The sequence below is a fragment of the Thalassophryne amazonica genome, chromosome 8, assembly GCF_902500255.1.
Source record: "Thalassophryne amazonica chromosome 8, fThaAma1.1, whole genome shotgun sequence".
Taxonomy (NCBI): Eukaryota; Metazoa; Chordata; class Actinopteri; order Batrachoidiformes; family Batrachoididae; genus Thalassophryne; species Thalassophryne amazonica.
In genome coordinates, this window is record NC_047110.1 from 9,883,872 (window position 1) to 9,903,811 (window position 19,940).

The 19,940-nt window shown below is 41.8% G+C and overlaps 1 protein-coding gene across 1 annotated transcript in view; it reads right to left on the reverse strand.

Annotated features, from left to right (window-relative positions):
* The window catches only part of cftr (CF transmembrane conductance regulator), a 361,955-nt gene that overhangs the window by 221,566 nt on the left and 120,449 nt on the right, over positions 1-19,940 (reverse strand). The window contains 2 exon segments of the mRNA XM_034175733.1: positions 1,307-1,553; positions 7,469-7,594. Coding sequence (XP_034031624.1) covers positions 1,307-1,553; positions 7,469-7,594 — 373 coding nt within the window.

Consider the following 19,940-nt stretch of genomic DNA (forward strand, 5'->3'; position numbering starts at 1 on the left):
AGCATAGGCGGTGGGTTCAAGTTGTATGATGGTGTAGATAGGAATAGAAATGTTGTTGGTGTTATTTTAAAGGAAGAGTATGTTAAGAGTGTGCTGGAAGCAGTGGTGGGCAGTTCCGCTAAACGTTAACGCAAAGCTAACTTTTTGGTTTGCGGATTAACTTTTCAGCAAACTTTGAAAACCATCAGCGGACGAATTAGCTTCCGCTAAATTTAGTTTCGCTGACTTTTAGTCCGCTAACATTATTTGTGGCATAGTTAGTAAAGCTGAACGGTCAAAAACATTTCTATATTAAAAATATATGTGTTAGATCTTGTCTGTTACGCGTTTTGCAGCAGTCAGACAGGTATAGTTGAGCTCAACTATACCCCAGTAAAAGGGGGCAGGCTACTGGGCTACCAGACTACTACTACTATTACAAAAAAAAAAGTAATTTACATTCAACATACATGTGGCAGGTGCCATCAAAGGCAAATCAGTTTTCACTTATGGTTTTGATTCATAAACAAAACTAATTCCAGACAGCTCATCGACATTAAGGTCAACTCTGTTATTTTTACAAAGGGAAAATATCACAAATATATTTTAGTTTTAAAGTAATGTGCTAATTTTGAAGGTGTGAGCATTAAAACTCACAGATGCCAAAAGGTATTATGGGATAATGAGCCTCCTCATCACTGGTTGGTTGGTTTATTTATTTAAAAAAAAAAAAAAAAACACAAGTTATTGTAATGTCTGTGTTGGTTTTTACAAATGTGTATTTGTAAATGCACATTTTTCATTTGTAAAAAAAAGGTATTTGCATGGATTTTGGGTCAAAATCCACAGAACAATGCCACCTACTGGCTGGGAGCGTGAATAGCATCCAACTGTCACACGGTTGCTGTTCGTTGTGCTGAATCACATTTAACAAACAGAATTTTCAGTTTTGCAAATGCCTTTTTTACAAAGGCATTTGCAGAATCTGCTTTAGCAGTATTTAATGGCCTAACATATTCTATTCAGCAGCAGAAGGAAATAAAATCAAAATAATGAAGACAAGAATTCCAGAGCAAAAATTTGAATCTTCACAAGTCAGCTTCCTCATTTGGTGCCATCTCCAAGAGGTTCACGCTATCACAACCAATGGTATAATCTGTTACGCAAAAGATATAAGAAAGTTGGGAAACTACAAAAAAGAAAATCACTAACAAAGGAGGCCAATAAAAGAAAAGAAAAAAGGAAAGAAAAGAGAAGAAAACAACACCAAGGAATTAATTAACTTAAATGAATCTCAGAATCACAACTAAGAAATTAATGAACCTACCTCAATCTTCGCCACCAAAGCCAGCGTGTCATACCACATTTGGATGGATCCTGGCAAGTGACGGGTCAGTGTCATTCGTAGCACCATGCAATAAGAGGAAGTCGTAAAAATGCGGCGTAGGATGACGCCCCTACTGAGGGCATGTGGCACAATGACTGACAGAATGACCAAAATTGCAGAAAAAAAGTATGAGGCACTGTAGAAGTACCGCAGAGAACCAATCTTCCTTGTCAGTGTCATCTCGTCCCTGAGGAGGGTGGAGAAAAGATTTCTGTCAGGACCTTAAAATGCCTAAATTAACTACACACGGTACATAAAAGGTCAATCAACCTTATTTATTCAGAACAACTTCAGGCTGAAAGGCTAAAAAACAGAACAAAACATTTTTACAACCTCTTTCTCCTACTTTTCTGAACATCTTCATTCCACCACCAAGACTCTTTGTCTTCCTTCCTCTGTCTCAGTACCTTCCTAGCTGTATTCTTCACCACATCCACACTACACAGTATTTTTCCCATTGTCCAAAAGCAAATCAAATCAGATCAATTTTATTTATATAGCGCCAAATCACAACAAACAGTTGCACCAAGGCGCTTTATATTGTAAGGCAAAAGCCATACAATAATTACAGAAAAACCCCAACGGTCAAAACGACCCCCTGTGAGCAAGCACTTGGCAACAGTGGGAAGGAAAAACTCCCTTTTAACAGGAAGAAACCTCCAGCAGAACCAGGCTCAGGGAGGGGCAGTCTTCTGCTGGGACTGGTTGGGGTTGAGGGGAGAGAACCAGGAAAAAGACATGCTGTGGAGGCGAGCAGAGATCAATCACTAATGATTAAATGCAGAGTGGTGCATACGGAGCAAAAAGAGGTGAATAAAAAGAAACACTCAGTGCATCATGGGAACCCCCCTGCAGTCTAAGTCTATAGCAGTCACCTGATCCAGCCCTAACTATAAGCTTTAGCAAAAAGGAAACTTTTAAGCCTAATCTTAAAAGTAGAGAGGGTGTCTGTCTCCCTGATCCGAATTGGGAGCTGGTTCCACAGGAGAGGAGCCTGAAAGCTGCCTCCCATTCTACTCTTACAAACCCTAGGAACTACAAGTAAGCCTGCAGTCTGAGAGCGAAGCGCTCTATTGGCGTGATATGGTACTATGAGGTCCCTAAGATAAGATGGGACCTGATTATTCAAAACCTTATAAGTAACAAGAAGAATTTTAAATTCTATTCTAGAATTAACAGGAAGCCATTGAAGAGAGGCCAATATGGGTGAGATATGCTCTCTCCTTCTAGTCCCTGTTAGTACTCTAGCTGCAGCATTTTGAATTAACTGAAGGCTTTTCAGGGAACTTTTAGGACAACCTGATAATAATGAATTACAATAGTCCAGCCTAGAGGAAATAAATGCATGAATTAGTTTTTCAGCATCACTCTGAGATAAGACCTTTCTAATTTTAGAGATATTGCGCAAATGCAAAAAAGCAGACCTAGATATTTGCTTAATATGCGCACTGAAGGACATATCCTGATCAAAAATGACTCCAAGATTTCTCACAGTATTACTAGAGGTCAGGGTAATGCCATCCAGAGTAAGGATCTGGTTAGACACTATGTTTCTAAGATTTGTGGGGCCAAGTACAATAACTTCAGTTTTATCTGAATTTAAATGCAGGAAATTAGAGGTCATCCATGTCTTTATGTCTGTAAGACAATCCTGCAGTTTAGCTAATTGGTGTGTGTCCTCTGGCTTCATGGATAGATAAAGCTGGGTATCATCTGCGTAACAATGAAAATTTAAGCAATGCTTTCTAATAATACTGCCTAAGGAAAGCATGTATAAAGTGAATAAAATTGGTCCTAGCACAGAATCTTGTGGAACTCCATAATTAACCTTAGTCCGTGAAGAAGACTCCCAATTTACATGAACAAATTGTAATCTATTAGATAAATATGATTCAAACCACCGCAGCACAGTGCCTTTAATACCTATGGCATGCTCTAATCTCTGTAATAAAATTTTATGGTCAACAGTATCAAAAGCAGCACTGAGGTCTAACAGGACAAGCACAGAGATGAGTCCACTATCTGAGGCCATAAGAAGATCATTTGTAACCTTCACTAATGCTGTTTCTGTACTATGATGAATTCTAAAACCTGACTGAAACTCTTCAAATAGACCATTCCTGATCAGTTAGCTGTTTTACGAGGTCTATTAGAAAAGTATACGACCTTATTATTTTTTAAAAAACCATATGGATTTGAATCACGTGTGATTGCGTCAGACAAGCTTGAACCCTCGTGCGCATGCGTGAGTTTTTTCATGCCTGTCGGTTGTGTCATTCGCCTGTGAGCAGGCTTTGTGTGAGCACTGGTCCACCCCTCTTGTCTATTTTTTATTGCGAATAAATGTCTGAACAATTTGGAGCTTTGCTGCATCAATTTCTTTCCAGAAACTGTGAAAGACCTCCAGGTGGACACCGTTTGAAAAATTAATATGGCTTTCAGGGATGATTTTATGGGGATTAAACAGATTACGGAGTGTTACTGCCGCTTTAAGGACTGCCCACAACTCCTGAGAGTGCGGCGCGCTCCCAGCCCCCATCGACAGGCTGACACCCCGCTGGAACAACCAGATCATTTCCAACGTGAAAGCTTTGTTGATCCGGGACCTCGTCTGACTTTCACAAAAAGACAGAAGATGTGGACATCAGCACTTTTTTGGCACATTCCACCATTACAGGAGTTTTTTCATGGAAAAGAAGCGGAGGGACGCGCCACGAAGCCGTTCATTACGCGGCACAAAACCACCTCCGTGTTGGTCCCACAGGACAGCTTTCAGGTGGATTTCAGACGGATTCCGGTTGCTTTCCAGTCGTGTGAATATCCGATTGTGATTGTGCATGAGCTGGACATACCCAAACATGTCCTGGAAGGCTTCATCACGGCATTTCTTTGTGCCATGCAGCTCCGCCGCGACGCGCGGAATTCCTCCGCACGTCTGTCTTAATGTGCCGAAAAAGTGCTGATGTCCACGTCTTTTCACAATTCCTGTGCTAGTCAGATGACATACCGGATCAAGACAGCGTCCAGTTTAAAAATGAACGGCACATTTCACTGTTACAGGAGTTTTTGTCATGGAAAGAGAAGCGGCTCCACTGCGCGTCGTGGCGGAGCTGCATGGCGCAAAGAAACGCCGTGATGAAGCCTTCCAGGACATGTTTGGGCATGTCCAGCTCATGCACAATCACAATCGGATATTCACATGACTGGAAAGCAACCACAATCCATCTGAAATCCACCTGAAATCCGTCCTGTGAGACCAACACGGAGGTGGTTTTGTGCCGCGTAATGAACGTAATGAGCGCGTAATGAGCACGTCCCTCCGCTTCTTTTTCCACGAAAAAACTCCTGTAACGGTGGAATGTGCCGAAAAAGTGCTGATGTCCACATCTTCTGCCTTTTTGTGAAAGTCAGATGAGGTCCCGGATCAACAAAGCTTTCACGTTGGAAATTATCTGGTTGTTCCAGCGGGGTGTCAGCCTGTCGATGGGGGCTGGGAGCACCCCGCTGGCAGGAGTTGTGGGCAGTCCTTAAAGCAGCAGTAACACTCCGTAATCTGTTTAATCCCCATAAAATCTTCCCTGAAAGCCATATTAATTTTTCGAACGGTGTCCACCTGGAGGTCTCTCACAGTTTCTGGAAAAAAATTGATGCAGCAAAGATTCAAGTCATTCAGACATTTATTCGCAATAAAAAATAGACGAGAGGGGTGGACCACACCTCACTCAAAGCCTGCTCACAGGCGAATGACGCAACCGACAGGCATGAAAAAACTCACGCATGCGCACGAGGGTTCAAGCTTGTCTGACGCAATCACACGTGATTCAAATGCATATGGTTTTTTAAAAAAAATAATAAGGTCGGATACTTTTCTAACAGACCTCGTACAACTACCCTTTAAAGAATTTTTGAATTAATGGTAGGGCTTCCTTGAGCAGCCTGGTAGGAATGGGGTCTAATAGACATGTTGATGGTTTGGAGGAAGTAACTAATGAAAATAACTCAGACAGAACAATTGGAGAGAAAGAGTCTAACCAAATACCAGCATTACTGAAAGCAGCCAAAGATAACCATATGTCTTTGGGATGGTTATGAGTAATTTTTTTCTCTAATAGTTAAAATTTTATTAGCAAAGAAAGTCATGAAGTCATTACTAGTTAAAGTTAAAGGAATACTCGGCTCAATAGAGCTCTGACTCTTTGTCAGCCTGGCTACAGTGCTGAAAAGAAACCTGGGGTTGTTCTTATTTTCTTCAATTAGTGATGAGTAGTAAGATGTCCTAGCTTTACGGAGGGCTTTTTTATAGAGCAACAGGCTAAGTGAAGATCTTCTAAATTAGTGAGACGCCATTTCCTCTCCAACTTACGGGTTATCTGCTTTAAGCTGCGAGTTTGTGAGTTATACCAGGGAGTCAGGCACTCCTGATTTAAGGCTCTCTTTTTCAGAGGAGCTACAGCATCCAAAGTTGTGCTCAAAATCACTTCACCTCTGTCCTGTACCTGTCTCGCCTCCTCCCTGAATTTCACACAATAGTCTTCGTCAATTCAGTTTCCACCATCTGCTCTTTGCTGAGTTGTCAGTGTCTTCCTCTTCTTCACCTCCAAAGTCCTCCCATAAACCACCCTTGGATGCTGCCCAGCAATGTTCTCCCCTGCCTCCAGCCAGTCTAGAATGTCTCTGACATAGAATGTAGTCCACCTGTGTGCTTCTTCTTCTTAAACATCATTAATGCTCTGTTTAAACATTTAAAGTGCCGACAGCCACGGCACTTTAAATGTTTAAACAGAGCATTAATCAGGCGTGATCATGCTGATCAATCAATCAGGTTGTCTGATGATCACACCACAGCGACGGGGCTTTAAAAGTTTAAATCATCACAGCGCTTCTGTGTGTTCAGAGCGCAGCACCGGCTAAGAAACGCACCTAAAGCAGAAAAAACCACAGAGGGACTTGCTTTAAAATGTTGTGTTTCCAGCCACGAATTAAAGGATTTTCCAAGGTCATTTTCAAAAATCAGGAGCTTTACGGGGATTCATGTCTGTCTGTGATGGTGAATTGGACTGAAATGAACAGGTCAGACTTCGTATTTTTCCATGTGTGAATGAAACAGTCATTCTGCATATGGACCGCAGCTTTCAGCCAATCAGTAAGCAGCATTAATGGACGGATGAGTAAATTACAAGAAACGTCTGCCAACAATCACAGAACTTACCTACAACTTATGTCCAGCCTGTGCGGGACGTGTGAGTCACACGCTGGCACTTGTTGAAAATTTTCAACATACCCAAAATTTTGGGAGGAGCTCAGCTTATGAGGACATACATCAACGAGCTTCACCGTATTTTAACAAGTTTCCACGTGCATCAACTTTCTGTTAACTTATAAAAACTTACCCTTAACTTACTGGACTTATGCCAGCGTATTTTAATATGGTCAGCATGCGCTGGCTAAATCGTCAAGGTGTGACAGAGACTTAAAGCTGAGAGTGGTGACATGACAGACAAATGTTGTTGTGTGCACAGCCTCTCCAGTGAAAGCCGCTGATGTTTTTCACTCCTTCAGAGTTGAACTTTGGACAAAATTACTCCGTTGAGGAGGTGTTGGCCTGAGAGAGAGGTGGGCTTTAGTTACAGTCCCTGTGTGTGTGTGTGTGTGTGTGTGTGTGTGTGTGTGTGTGTGTGTGTGTGTGTGTGTGTGTGTGTGTGTGTGTGTGTGTGTGTGTGTGTGTGTGTGTGTGTGTGTAAATGAAATGGTAAATGGGCTGCATTTATATAGCTCTTTTCCATCTGCATCAGACGCTCAAAGCGTTTTACACATCAATGCCTCACATTCATCCAGATGTCAGGCTGCTGCCATGCAAGGCGCTCACTACACACCGGGAGCAAAGGACCAAACATTCGTTTGGAAAACCTTTGTGATTTTCCGGTCAGGCTGGGATTTGAACTGAGGATCCTTTGGTTCGAAGCCTAACGCTTAACCACTAGACCATCACCTCCCCCTTGCTTTCAATGATCAAACATTAAAACACTTGAAGTCACAAGAGGACACTGCTGTGTCTTCTAAGTGCTGTACACACTGCAAACAGTGCGTGTATGTGGGTCTTACTGTCTGATGTTCTTAATGATGGTCTCCATCACCTCCTCCCAGCTGTACGCCTTCACAGAGTGGATGTTCTCCACGATCTCTGCGGTTAGAGCCAGGCGGCGGCTGATCATCCCGGCCCGCTTCACCCTATGAACACATCAAATGGACATTTTCATCAAAATAAAGTGGCTTTCATACAAACACACAATTGAAAGTGCTTTTAATTGAGACAGAAGTGATTTAAAATACTATTTGCAAAATATCCACAACCACATCAAACACAAGGTTTAGGTCTGCACGCCATTCAGGTGCTGTAACCGTGTGTCAGCACTAAAACAAGTGCACGCTCTGCTGCCAGAGGAAGAGCTGCTGGTGTCCTCCTGACATCCTGCTGTATTTCAGCTGTATTTTCCTGTGGAGTGTATTGAACCCTGACAGTGTTTCACAAAAACCTAATGTACATCAGGGTGATGTCAAAACTCTTGCTACAAGTCAAACTACCAGACAACTGCACAGTTTAGGTCTGATTGGTATAATTAAGCCACGGAAATCTCCAAACAGACTAATGAAGGACAAATAGGCTGAGCCAGTATTCATTCATTTAACAAATTTGCTTAGTCCAGTTAAGGGTCACCTGGCAGTGTGGGTGAAGCCTATCCCAGCAGTCAATGGACAAAAGGTGGGGTACACCCTGGACAATCTATCATACAACCCCTGGCAAAAATTATGGAATCACCGGCCTCGGAGGATGTTCATTCAGTTGTTTAATTTTGTAGAAAAAAAGCAGATCACAGACATGACACAAAACTAAAGTCATTTCAAATGGCAACTTTCTGGCTTTAAGAAACACTATAAGAAATTAGGAAAAAAAATTGTGGCAGTCAGTAACGGTTACTTTTTTAGACCAAGCAGAGGCAAAAAAATATGGAATCACTCAATTCTGAGGAAAAAATTATGGAATCATGAAAAACAAAAGAACGCTCCAACACATCACTAGTATTTTGTTGCAACACCTCTGGCTTTTATAACAGCTTGCAGTCTCTGAGGCATGGACTTAATGAGTGACAAACAGTACTCTTCATCAATCTGGCTCCAACTTTCTCTGATTGCTGTTGCCAGATCAGCTTTGCAGGTTGGAGCCTTGTCATGGACCATTTTCTTCAACTTCCACCAAAGATTTTCAATTGGATTAAGATCCGGACTATTTGCAGGCCATGACATTGACCATATGTGTCTTTTTGCAAGGAATGTTTTCACAGTTTTTGCTCTATGGCAAGAGGCATTATCATCTTGAAAAATGATTTCATCATCCCCAAACATCCTTTCAATTGATGGGATAAGAAAAGTGTCCAAAATATCAATGTAAACTTGTGCATTTATTGATGATGTAATGACAGCCATCTCCCCAGTGCCTTTACCTGACATGCAGCCCCATATCATCAATGACTGTGGAAATTTACATGTTCTCTTCAGGCAGTCATCTTTATAAATCTTATTGGAACGGCACCAAACAAAAGTTCCAGCATCATCACCTTGCCCAATGCAGATTTGAGATTCATCACTGAATATGACTTTCATCCAGTCATCCACAGTCCACGATCGCTTTTCCTTAGCCCATTGTAACCTTGTTTTTTTCTGTTTAGGTGTTAATGATGGCTTTCATTTACCTTTTCTGTATGTAAATCCCATTTCCTTTAGGCGGTTTCTTACAGTTCGGTCACAGATGTTGACTCCAGTTTCCTCCCATTCGTTCATTTGTTTTGTTGTGCATTTTCGATTTTTGAGACATATTGCTTAAAGTTTTCTGTCTTGACGCTTTGATGTCTTCCTTGGTCTACCAGTATGTTTGCCTTTAACAACCTTCCCATGTTGTTTGTATTTGGTCCAGAGTTTAGACACAGCTGACTGTGAACAACCAACATCTTTTGCAACATTGCATGATGATTTACCCTCTTTTAAGAGTTTGATAATCCTCTCCTTTGTTTCAATTGACATCTCTCGTGCTGGAGCCATGATTCATGTCAGTCCACTTGGTGCAACAGCTCTCCAAGCTGTAATCACTCCTTTTTAGATGCAGACTAACGAGCAGATCTGATTTGATGCAGGTGTTAGTTTTGGGAATGAAAATTTACAGGGTGATTCCATAATTTATTCCTCAGAATTGAGTGATTCCATATTTTTTTCCCTCTGCTTGGTCTAAAAAAGTAACCGTTACTGACTGCCACAATTTTTTTTCTTATAGTGTTTCTTAAAGCCAGAAAGTTGCCATTTAAAATGACTAGTTTTGTGTCATGTCTGTGATCTGCTTTTTTTTCTACAAAATTAAACAACTGAATGAACATCCTCCGAGGCCGGTGATTCCATAATTTTTTGCCAGGGGTTGTACATATCATGCAATCTATCATATAATCAGAGATATACTGACACACAAACACTCCAACTCACACCGAAGGCCAACTGCATCTAATTTACCTAAAGCCCATTTCACAGTGGTGTATTCGTAGAGCTGCTCATTGCAGCATATCGTCTACACTGCGTTGAGCAGCTCTATGCCCTCTTTTAGCAGCTCTACTTCGAGTTTTTTCTCCCTACGCAGCAGTATGTTGAGGGTTATGCGCGTAGGACGGAAGAAATGAAACATGTTTAATTTTCTTCGGCGCTGTCTAGAGCGCTGGATACAGTTTTATGCAGGTCTGTGCAGCACAGCGTTACTGCAGGCAAGTCTGTGCAACACTGTGCTCCTGTACACAACCAAAAACTGAGTGCGTCAGCTGGAGAACATGAGAACATGATCACCCAGCCCACAGCACCTGTGTGTTCAGAACAGGGACTCGAACCTCAACTCAGAAATCCAGAAACACAACAGAAACAGGTCAGTCTCTCTCTCTCTCTCTCTCTCTGTGTGTGTGTCTGGTCACACCTGTGACTTTAAAATAAAAGCACACTCGCTACATGTCGGTGCGTTCATCAAACGCCCTGATCGATCAGGTCTGATCAAATCAGTGGACCTGACTGGAGCAACTAGAGGTTAAATAGTTTAAGGAGTCACAGCGTTTCGTTCACGACAGCCTTTACCACAGCCAGACTCAGCAGCATCTGGACACAATGAAAGTGATCCACCAAGACAAAAAAGTAAATAAATAAAAAAAAATATAATAATAATGTTAAATGACTGTTTTTGAGCTGCACCACACCTGCAGTAGAGAACAGAGCGCACTTCCACAGAGGCAGAAAATAGCACTGACCTGGTTTAATAGCAGCATGGCACACGCGACTGTGTGAGCAAACATACGCAGCTGCAAGTATGAAACAAACACTGAAAAAGGCTGAGTACGTATGGAGCTAAATCAAGGCCAAAAGTTTTGTAATCTGAAAATAAAAAAGATTGAAAAAATAAATTTTGAAACTGAAAATTAAAGTTTTGTAATCTGAAAATAAAAAAGATTGAAAAAATAAATTTTGAAACTGAACATTCAATGATTGTTCTTGAATTTTATAATCATTTAAAAAGTATTATCAAAATAAAAATAAGTGTAAGATATATTTTTCAGTTTAAATAAATTTTTGATTCAGCTCTAATTTTTTTGATCAAATAATTTATTTTCATTCAAATTTCTTTTTTTCACCTTTAGATCTTTTTTCACTTTCAGATCTTATTTTTTCAGTTTCAAACTTTTGGCCCCATTCTGGCATGGGAGGGCGTGGCTTTCGACTGAGAGGGACGTGGAATTGTGAGTAACAGGAGAGCAATCAATCCTCACATGATGTTGCTTTCAGGAAACGTGGGTACTTTGATAGATAATGACTCTGCTCCCGTCTCCATCGTTTATTTACTACGCGGCTGGCGCGTGAAAGAAAATACAGAGAATGAAAGCTTATTACGTGGCTTTAAACCCTCGAGATGTTTATTGTGATCGATGTGTAGCAGTTGGTTCAGTGGATCCGTATGTTGTACCGGATAGTGAATTTAATGACGATGTAACAAAGTTGACCGCCCGTAAATCCAAATCCAAAGCCGCCCGGAAGAGCGCTCCGGCTACCGACGGTGTGAAGAAGCCTCACCGTTACAGGCCCGGCACTGAAACGCTGAGAGAGATCCACCGCTACCAGAAATCCACCGAGCTGCTGATCCACAAGCTGCCGACCAGGTCAGCCTCGCCGGCCTCCTGCAGAGCATCACAGCGGAGCTCTGAAAGCGGAGGTCGGTCTTGAAGTCCTGAGCGATTTCTCTCACCAGGTGCTGGAAGGGCAGCTTGTGGATGAGCAGCTCAGTGGATTTCTGGTAACGGCGAGGCTACTTCACACCCCGCAGCTCTTTGAAAACGCCAATGTGAAAGGGGCTTAACCTGCATGTCTTTGGAAGTGAGGGGAAGCCAGAGCACCTAGAGAGAGAACCCACACAAACACAGGGAGGGCATGCAAACTCCACACAGAAAAGCACACGTTGGCTTTGAACTCCAGACCTTTTCTCTGTGAGGAACTCATGTTAATCACTAAAGCCTGGGTCCCACCGAACAAGGAAGGATGAAGAAGGAGCCATGCAGCATGTTTTCTTTGCTAATGGAGGGTTTCTTCAACTATCGTGGGAGTTTCGTGGCTCTGAGTGGCTCTTAGAGGCATTATCTTCAGTTAACGAGGCTCCTCTGTGAGCGTGGTGCTAATTTCAAGAAGTTCAAAATTTAGCAACAGCAGCGTGGCGCAGTTTGTGTATGAGTTACTGCGACGGCTTAGAGGCATTTGCGTAGTGTTTACGAGTCTGCTAAAAGCCCATTATCCGTGGGCCTGGCACCTACGCAGGACCTGAGAGGTTATTTTTGGAGCGGCTGCCCTCTTGTGCACACAATTCCACCTGCTCTGTGCACTGGACTCTATATAAAATAGTTATTTTGTAGCAGATTAATCATTTTCTGCCAAACCTTGGATGCTGAAAACACCTCTAATCATTTCTGGAATCACAGAGGACTGTTTCATCTGGACGCTTTTTTCCTCTCTCTCCTGCTCCATGTGGAACAGCTTAAGGTAACTATTTTTAATGTTTTTTATAGCTTGATAAAACAGTTCCTAGCTGTAAAAGTATGTCTGTTGTATGTTGATGTCTGTTGTATGTAAAGGTATGATGATTTAATATCTTGTTAATGGATCACATGAGCTCCGCTGTGTGTGCGCACTGAGGCAGTGACTCATCATTAAACGAGCATTTAGGCAGAACACCAGCTCACAAAACAGTGATATTTCAGTCAATATTGGACGAACACAAAGTTAAAATTTGGGTGACTGCGTGAAAGTGGATGTGTGTTTAAAACCATGGAAGATAATAACTCCAGTGAAGCTGCTAAAAGCAGAGCAGAAGCTGTGCGGCAACACAGGAGGAGTGCGTGCAAAAGACTGATTTTGAAGACATAACACAAAGTTAAAAGTTGTATCACGGTGACGTGTAAGCTGTGGAAGAAATAAAGAACTATATATATATATATATATATATATATATATATATATGGCACAGTGTGTGCCATCTCTGTGCCACAGAGGTGTTTTACCTCTGTGGCACAGAGATGGCACACCAAAAAAGAAGCCCCTCACCACAGTCTAGTGATGCGGGAGTTGCTGAGCACATCTTGAAAATGTTCAGGGTATGTCCACACATCGCCAACACCTTTTCTGTCTTGAAGCGGCGGCAGAGTGGTCATAACCCTCGACAAATACAAGTAAAACAGGAATCCCCCCATACTCTGTATCATGACATTCGTTTGGTTTAGTGATGGTTGGATCATTTTGGTTGCTAAATTTGCAAATATTCACTGAAACATCTCTTTTGTGTTCTGACAATGTATTTAGAAATAATAAAATAAAATGCCTGCATGCATGTGTCTGTGAGCAGCCACACTGTGGATACCCACAAATGGGAAAAGAGGTGGCGTGTATATATCGGCGTTACCCATTGATCTCTATACATTAATGGATCGCTCATTGGCCAACATTTTTGAAGCAAACCGGTCGCCATATTACCACTCTGATGTTCTATATTGTAAGGCAAAAGCCATACAATAATTACAGAAAAACCCCAACGGTCAAAACGACCCCTGTGAGCAAGCACTTTGGCGACAGTGGGAAGGAAAAACTCCCTTTTAACAGGAAGAAACCTCCAGCAGAACCAGGCTCAGGGAGGGGCAGTCTCCTGCTGGGACTGGTTGGGGCTGAAGGGAGAGAATCAGGAAAAAGACATGCTGTGGAGGGGAGCAGAGATCAATCACTAATGATTAAATGCAGAGTGGTGCATACAGAGCAAAAAGAGAAAGAAACACTCAGTGCATCATGGGAACCCCCCAGCAGTCTAAGTCTATAGCAGCATAACTAAGGGTCACCTGATCCAGCCCTAACTATAAGCTTTAGCAAAAAGGAAAGTTTTAAGCCTAATCTTAAATGTAGAGAGGGTGTCTGTCTCCCTGATACGAATTGGGAGCTGATTCCACAGGAGAGGAGCCTGAAAGCTGAAGGCTCTGCCTCCCATTCTACTCTTACAAACCCTAGGAACTACAAGTAAGCCTGCAGTCTGAGAGCGAAGCGCTCTATTGGGGCGATATGGTACTATGAGGTCCCTAAGATAAGATGGGACCTGATTATTCAAAACCTTATAAGGTTTTACGCCAACGTATGTTGGTGTTTACAAATAAATGTGCTTTTGTAAAATATGTCATTTTTCTCATTTGTATAAAAAAAAGAAAGAAATTTTCAAGATCCCACTAGACAGCGCCTAAGCACGCGTGATGACATCACTATCCAGTTAGGGAGACAAGTTTCTTTCAGTAACAAGAACTGCCAAAAAACTTTCTCGTGTGTGGTTGGAATTGTGTGGAGACAGGAATCGCCTTTGAATGCTTGAATAATGATATCAGTCGCGCAAAGAAATCAAATAATAGTGAAAACATGTTTGGTGCGGTGTCATAACGCATCAATCAGTCGCTCCGTGAGGCGTCATAACATCCGATCGGTTAGCGGCTCAGTGCGGTGTTATAACATCAAGCCTGGTTCACATGGCAAGATAATTAGGCCGATATCGGACCCGATCTTCCCCTTCCGACAATCTTAAGGACGCCCCGACAATCGTGATGATATAAATATAATCTTATCAGACATTCCTGCCATATGTGGTTTGTTAAGAAGGACGTGAGGAGCTAAATATGACATGCAGTCAATCAGAAAGCGAGGTGTTTGACCTGGGAATGTTCGTATGTGAAATCTGTTTGTGCGTGTTGTTTTTACCGTGTAGCTGACACCACACACTGTAAAACTAAACCTGTCATATCTATGATTTTTTTTTATCTCCATGTGTGGGGTCTCTCAGGTTTTGGAAAGCTACAGATAATTTTAAAATCCTGCGGTCGACAACACTGTGATATAACCGGTCGCCAGTAGATGGCAGTGTTCTATGCATTTTGATGCCGTTATATCACACGGCCTGAGTCACAACTTAACAGACTTTTCAGCTTTTGGAAAAGCAACCTGGGCTTCTTCTGGCATTTTTACATAAAAAAAGAAAACACAATAACAACATCTATAAATCCAGAGAATATATTCACAAGCGTTTTAGGCACAATATACAAAGAGTTTAATGCTGTTGTCCCTGTGGAGCCTGATCAGAGCATCTCAAATGCATTTCTTCTGTCGTGAATACCCATAATGCACTGGGCATCACAGCATGTCCACACTAAAACCTTCAAAATTAGTGCATTACTTTAAAACTAAAAATATATCTGATATTTTCACTTTGCAAACTTGTCCGAAATTAGCTTGGTTAACATTTTAACCATAAGTTAAAACTGTATGCCTCTGGATGCTATTGCCAGCGTATCAGTATGGGGTCAAAAGAAATGAGCTTTTTTCTTTTCTATGACCAGTTCTCCTTTGCCTGCAGAGGATAGAGTGTTTTTTCTAGAACCACCTGTTCTCTGTTTGTACAGCATAGAACTGCGCATCTACGACAAAAAGCTACACCTGCAAAGATGTTAATGGTCTAAAAATTATTGGACCAAAGCTTATCAGAAGATAATTGGTCTGATGATGGTTTTGAAAAGCTAATCCGATAATGAAAACATTATCTTTCATAATTAGCTGTTAGCGGATTTGCGAGGTGATAATCCATGAACCGCAGCTAATGACACAGTAAAGGCAGGGCAAACTGATGTGTAGGGGGGAACTACTTGGTCTGCGGCACTGGCACACAGGTATATATACATACCTGAGTACCACTGGCTGGAAAAAGACAAGGGGATGCCAAGTTTCACATGGCTGCAGCACATAGATGGTTATTGTAGACAATATGGGGATGGACTGGTGTCTGCCTGGGTGGCTGCCATCCAGTGCCCAAGGCAGCCTTTCCACTGTCATTCTGTGTCTCCTGAGCCTGCCCGCTGATTCCTGGTTTTGTTCACCTAATTGGACTGATTATGACCTTCGACTATTTCCCGAGTTTCAGAATAAAGAAACTTGGACTTTACAACGGATCTGTTCTCTGTCCTAGGGTCACACTGTGAACTCTAGTCATTACAAGAAATCATGCCATGTAAGACTTAAAGATTGAAACTACTTAAGCAAAGTCACAATTTAAACACTGTATCAGCTGCATATTTGTACCTTTCACTGGCTCTCAGAAAGTAAAGTATTTTGCCACAGTTAACTCTTGTACCAGATGGAACTGCGAGAAAGGTCCAGCGGCCTCATGTATAACCCCTGGCAAAAATTATGGAATCACCGGCCTCGGAGGATGTTCATTCAGTTGTTTAATTTTGTAGAAAAAAAGCAGATCACAGACATGACACAAAACTAAAGTCATTTCAAATGGAAACTTTCTGGCTTTAAGAAACACTATAACAAATCAAGAAAAAAAAATTGTGGCAGTCAGTAACGGTTACTTTTTTAGACCAAGCAGAGGGAAAAAAAATATGGACTCATTCAATTCTGAGGAATAAATTATGGAATCACCCTGTAAATTTTCATTCCCAAAACTATCACCTGCATCAAATCAGATCTGCTTGTTAGTCTGCATCTAAAAGGAGTGATCACACCTTGGAGAGCTGTTGCACCAAGTGGACTGACATGAATCATGGCTCCAACACGAGAGATGTCAATTGAAACAAAGGAGAGGATTATCAGGGTAAATCATCACGCAATGTTGCAAAAGATGTTGGCTGTTCACAGTCAGCTGTGTCTAAACTCTGGACCAAATACAAACAACATGGGAAGGTTGTTAAAGGCAAACATACTGGTAGCAATACTGGAAGACATCAAAGCGTCAAGACAGAAAACTTAAAGCAATATGTCTCAAAAATCCAAAATGCACAACAAAACAAATGAGGAACGAATGGGAGGAAACTGGAGTCAACGTCTGTGACCGAACTGTAAGAAACCGCCTAAAGGAAATGGGATTTACATACAGAAAAGCTAAAAAAAGCCATCATTAACACCTAAACAGAAAAAAACAAGGTTACAATGGGCTAAGGAAAAGCAATCGTAGACTGTGGATGACTGGATGAAAGTCATATTCAGTGATGAATCTCGAATCTGCATTGGGCAAGGTGATGATGCTGGAACTTTTGTTTGGTGCCGTTCCAATGAGATTTATAAAGATGACTGCCTGAAGAGAACATGTAAATTTCCACAATCATTGATGATATGGGGCTGCATGTCAGGTAAAGGCACTGGGGAGATGGCTGTCATTACATCAAATCAAATCTAATCAAATCAATTTTATTTATACAGCGCCAAATCACAACAACAGTTGCCCGAAGGCGCTTTATATTGTAAGGCAAAAGCCAAACAATAATTACAGAAAAACCCCAACGGTCAAAACGACCCCCTATGAGCAAGCACTTGGCGACAGTGGGAAGGAAAAACTCCCTTTTAACAGGAAGAAACCTCCAGCAGAACCAGGCTCAGGGAGGGGCAGTCTTCTGCTGGGACTGGTTGGGGCTGAGGGGAGAGAATCAGGAAAAAGACATGCTGTGGAGGGGAGCAGAGATCAATCACTAATGATTAAATGCAGAGTGGTGTAGGGATGGGTATTGATAAGGTTTTATTGATATCGATGCCATTATCGATTCTGCTTATCGATCCGATTCCTTATCGATACATTGTGAATTTTGTTCTAAAAGTAGGCTTTACAGGTTTTCTATGTATTTCCTTGAGTCTTAAAGTAAATAAATATGAAATTAGTCACTGTATCCTTGATCTATGGACATAAATAAAAATAAACAAAACTGTGTTTCGCTTTGAAGTTATTAATTCAGACTGAATTCTATCGTTCTATCTTGACTTGTCAGAGAGCCGCGCAACGTTTGGAGCTGTGTGAACAGAACGGAGGACGATTCTCGTTTCTTTCTTGCAACAAGACAGGAGTCCCAGTTAGTAACTTTAATCCGCACAAAAGTGAATCACAACTCATATTCAGGGATGAAAGTGGTGAAAAACAAAAAAAGCTGAAACCCAAAATTACCCCCAACACCACCTGCACAAAAATGTTTGAATTCTAGAAGCTCTGAAATGTAATCTGGGACTATTCCAGACAATAAACTGGAGTGAGTGCAGCATCCATTTAGGTGAGAAAAAAAAAGTACAACTTTCCTTATTCGGATTCATTCCAGTAGTATTCTGCTTCTAGTTTGGCAGAAAGTTCTGGAGGAAATCACTGAAGAAATTAACAAACTGAAAATATGGTTTGACTGAAACAAAGTGTCATTAAACTTAAATAAGACAGGGATGAAATGGAGGTGTAGGAGTCACTCGGTGTTCACAGGAAACATTTATTTCTGTATGTATTTATTTATTTATGTTAGTTGCTATTATATATTTTCTGTTTGTGTTTCTATTCAGGTTCTTTTTGTCTCTTTCTCTAAAATTGTATATACTAATCATTAGATTATTAATATATAAGCAAAAATAAATTTAAGGAATATTACAATTTGAAAACAAATGCACCCGAACATGATGATGGCTGCAATTGCTAAATGCTAACTTTTAACATTGAAAATGCCGTAGACATGCTAACGCGTTAGCATCGCTCCCGTTTTTAAGTTATAAAATAGTAGTAGTTAAAAAAATAGTTAAAAAATCTATCAACTGTTTCAGAAGACCATAACAGGTCGATTTAACATAGAAAAGGTAAATAATACTCACAGACGTACGCTCTTTAGGGTTTTAGCGGGGGAAAATTAAGCGAAAGAAATAAATGAAGCAATCGACCGAAGCATTGCTTCAATCTGCGAACCACGCTTCGACTGGTTCAAGGTTCAAAGCAAAGCCACGCTGCAGAAAAGTTGATTAAGGACCTGCTGCAGGGTCTGTAATCAATGTAGAGAAATGATCATTTTCCTGACAAACACCCGCCAAAACAACAGCCACCCTGAAGGACCGATAACAGAATCGTTAAGCACAAAGCTTATTGATGTCGGTGGATCGAATCATTTCTTAACAATACCCGTGTTGTATGGCTGGGGGGCCTGGCTGCCTTTTTGTTTCTGTCTTTTGTTTTTCCTTCCAGGTGGCTTGCATTTGGGACTGAGTGGCTGTGTCAGGACCTCACCCTGATCACCTGCGGCTTGTCAGGACTCACAGCTGTGGTGCATCTATATGGATTGGAACATGGTGGCATTTAAGACTGGAGTGTACAGTGTGTATTTGCCAGAGACTCGACCTTGTGACCAGACGGGTGAGATCGTCGTCTCGGGAGCCATCTCATCATCAGTGGATGCAGAGAACGTCCAGGGTTTGATGCACGGTCTGTGAAAGAGGAGGGGGTGAGGTCTCACGCTCGTCAGCACACTTCCTGAGGTACGTTAGATTTTGTGACTAACGTTTATACAGTCAGTAAATGTGGTGTCCCCTCACACCTTATATATTGAGCTGTACGTTAGTCATGTATCGGCTTCCACTGCAGTGGAGTTTTGTGAACTGGATGTTCCATGCCTGCAGGTTGGGAAGCTGATTAGTAATTAAGCAGGAAGTGTTTGCTGTTTATGTACACCTTTGAGTGGTCTCTCTGTGTGTAGAGTGTGGACTCACATAATGGTTCCTTCTTTCACAGACTCGGTTTGTTGCGGCCACCTGGGGGGTGTCGGCGGGGTCCTTGGGCCGAACGGCTTCTGGCTCCGGACCGTTAGCGCTGCTGGGAGCGCACCGTATCACCACCACGCCAGACCGCACATTCTTTTGTTGTTTTGTATCACATCACTGTTATGTATTAAATTCAGTTAGCCTTTGTACCGTGCTCTGCTTATTTCATACTGGGTCCTTCAAACGCTGGTCGGTTCTCCGAGCTGCGTCCGACACATAACAACCCGAAAGGAACCGGTTCTCGATACCCATCCCTAGAGTGGCGCATACAGAGCAAAAAGAGAAAGAAACACTTAGTGCATCATGGGAACCCCCCAGCAGTCTAAGTCTATAGCAGCATAACTAAGGGATGGTTCAGGGTCACCTGATCCAGCCCTAACTATAAGCT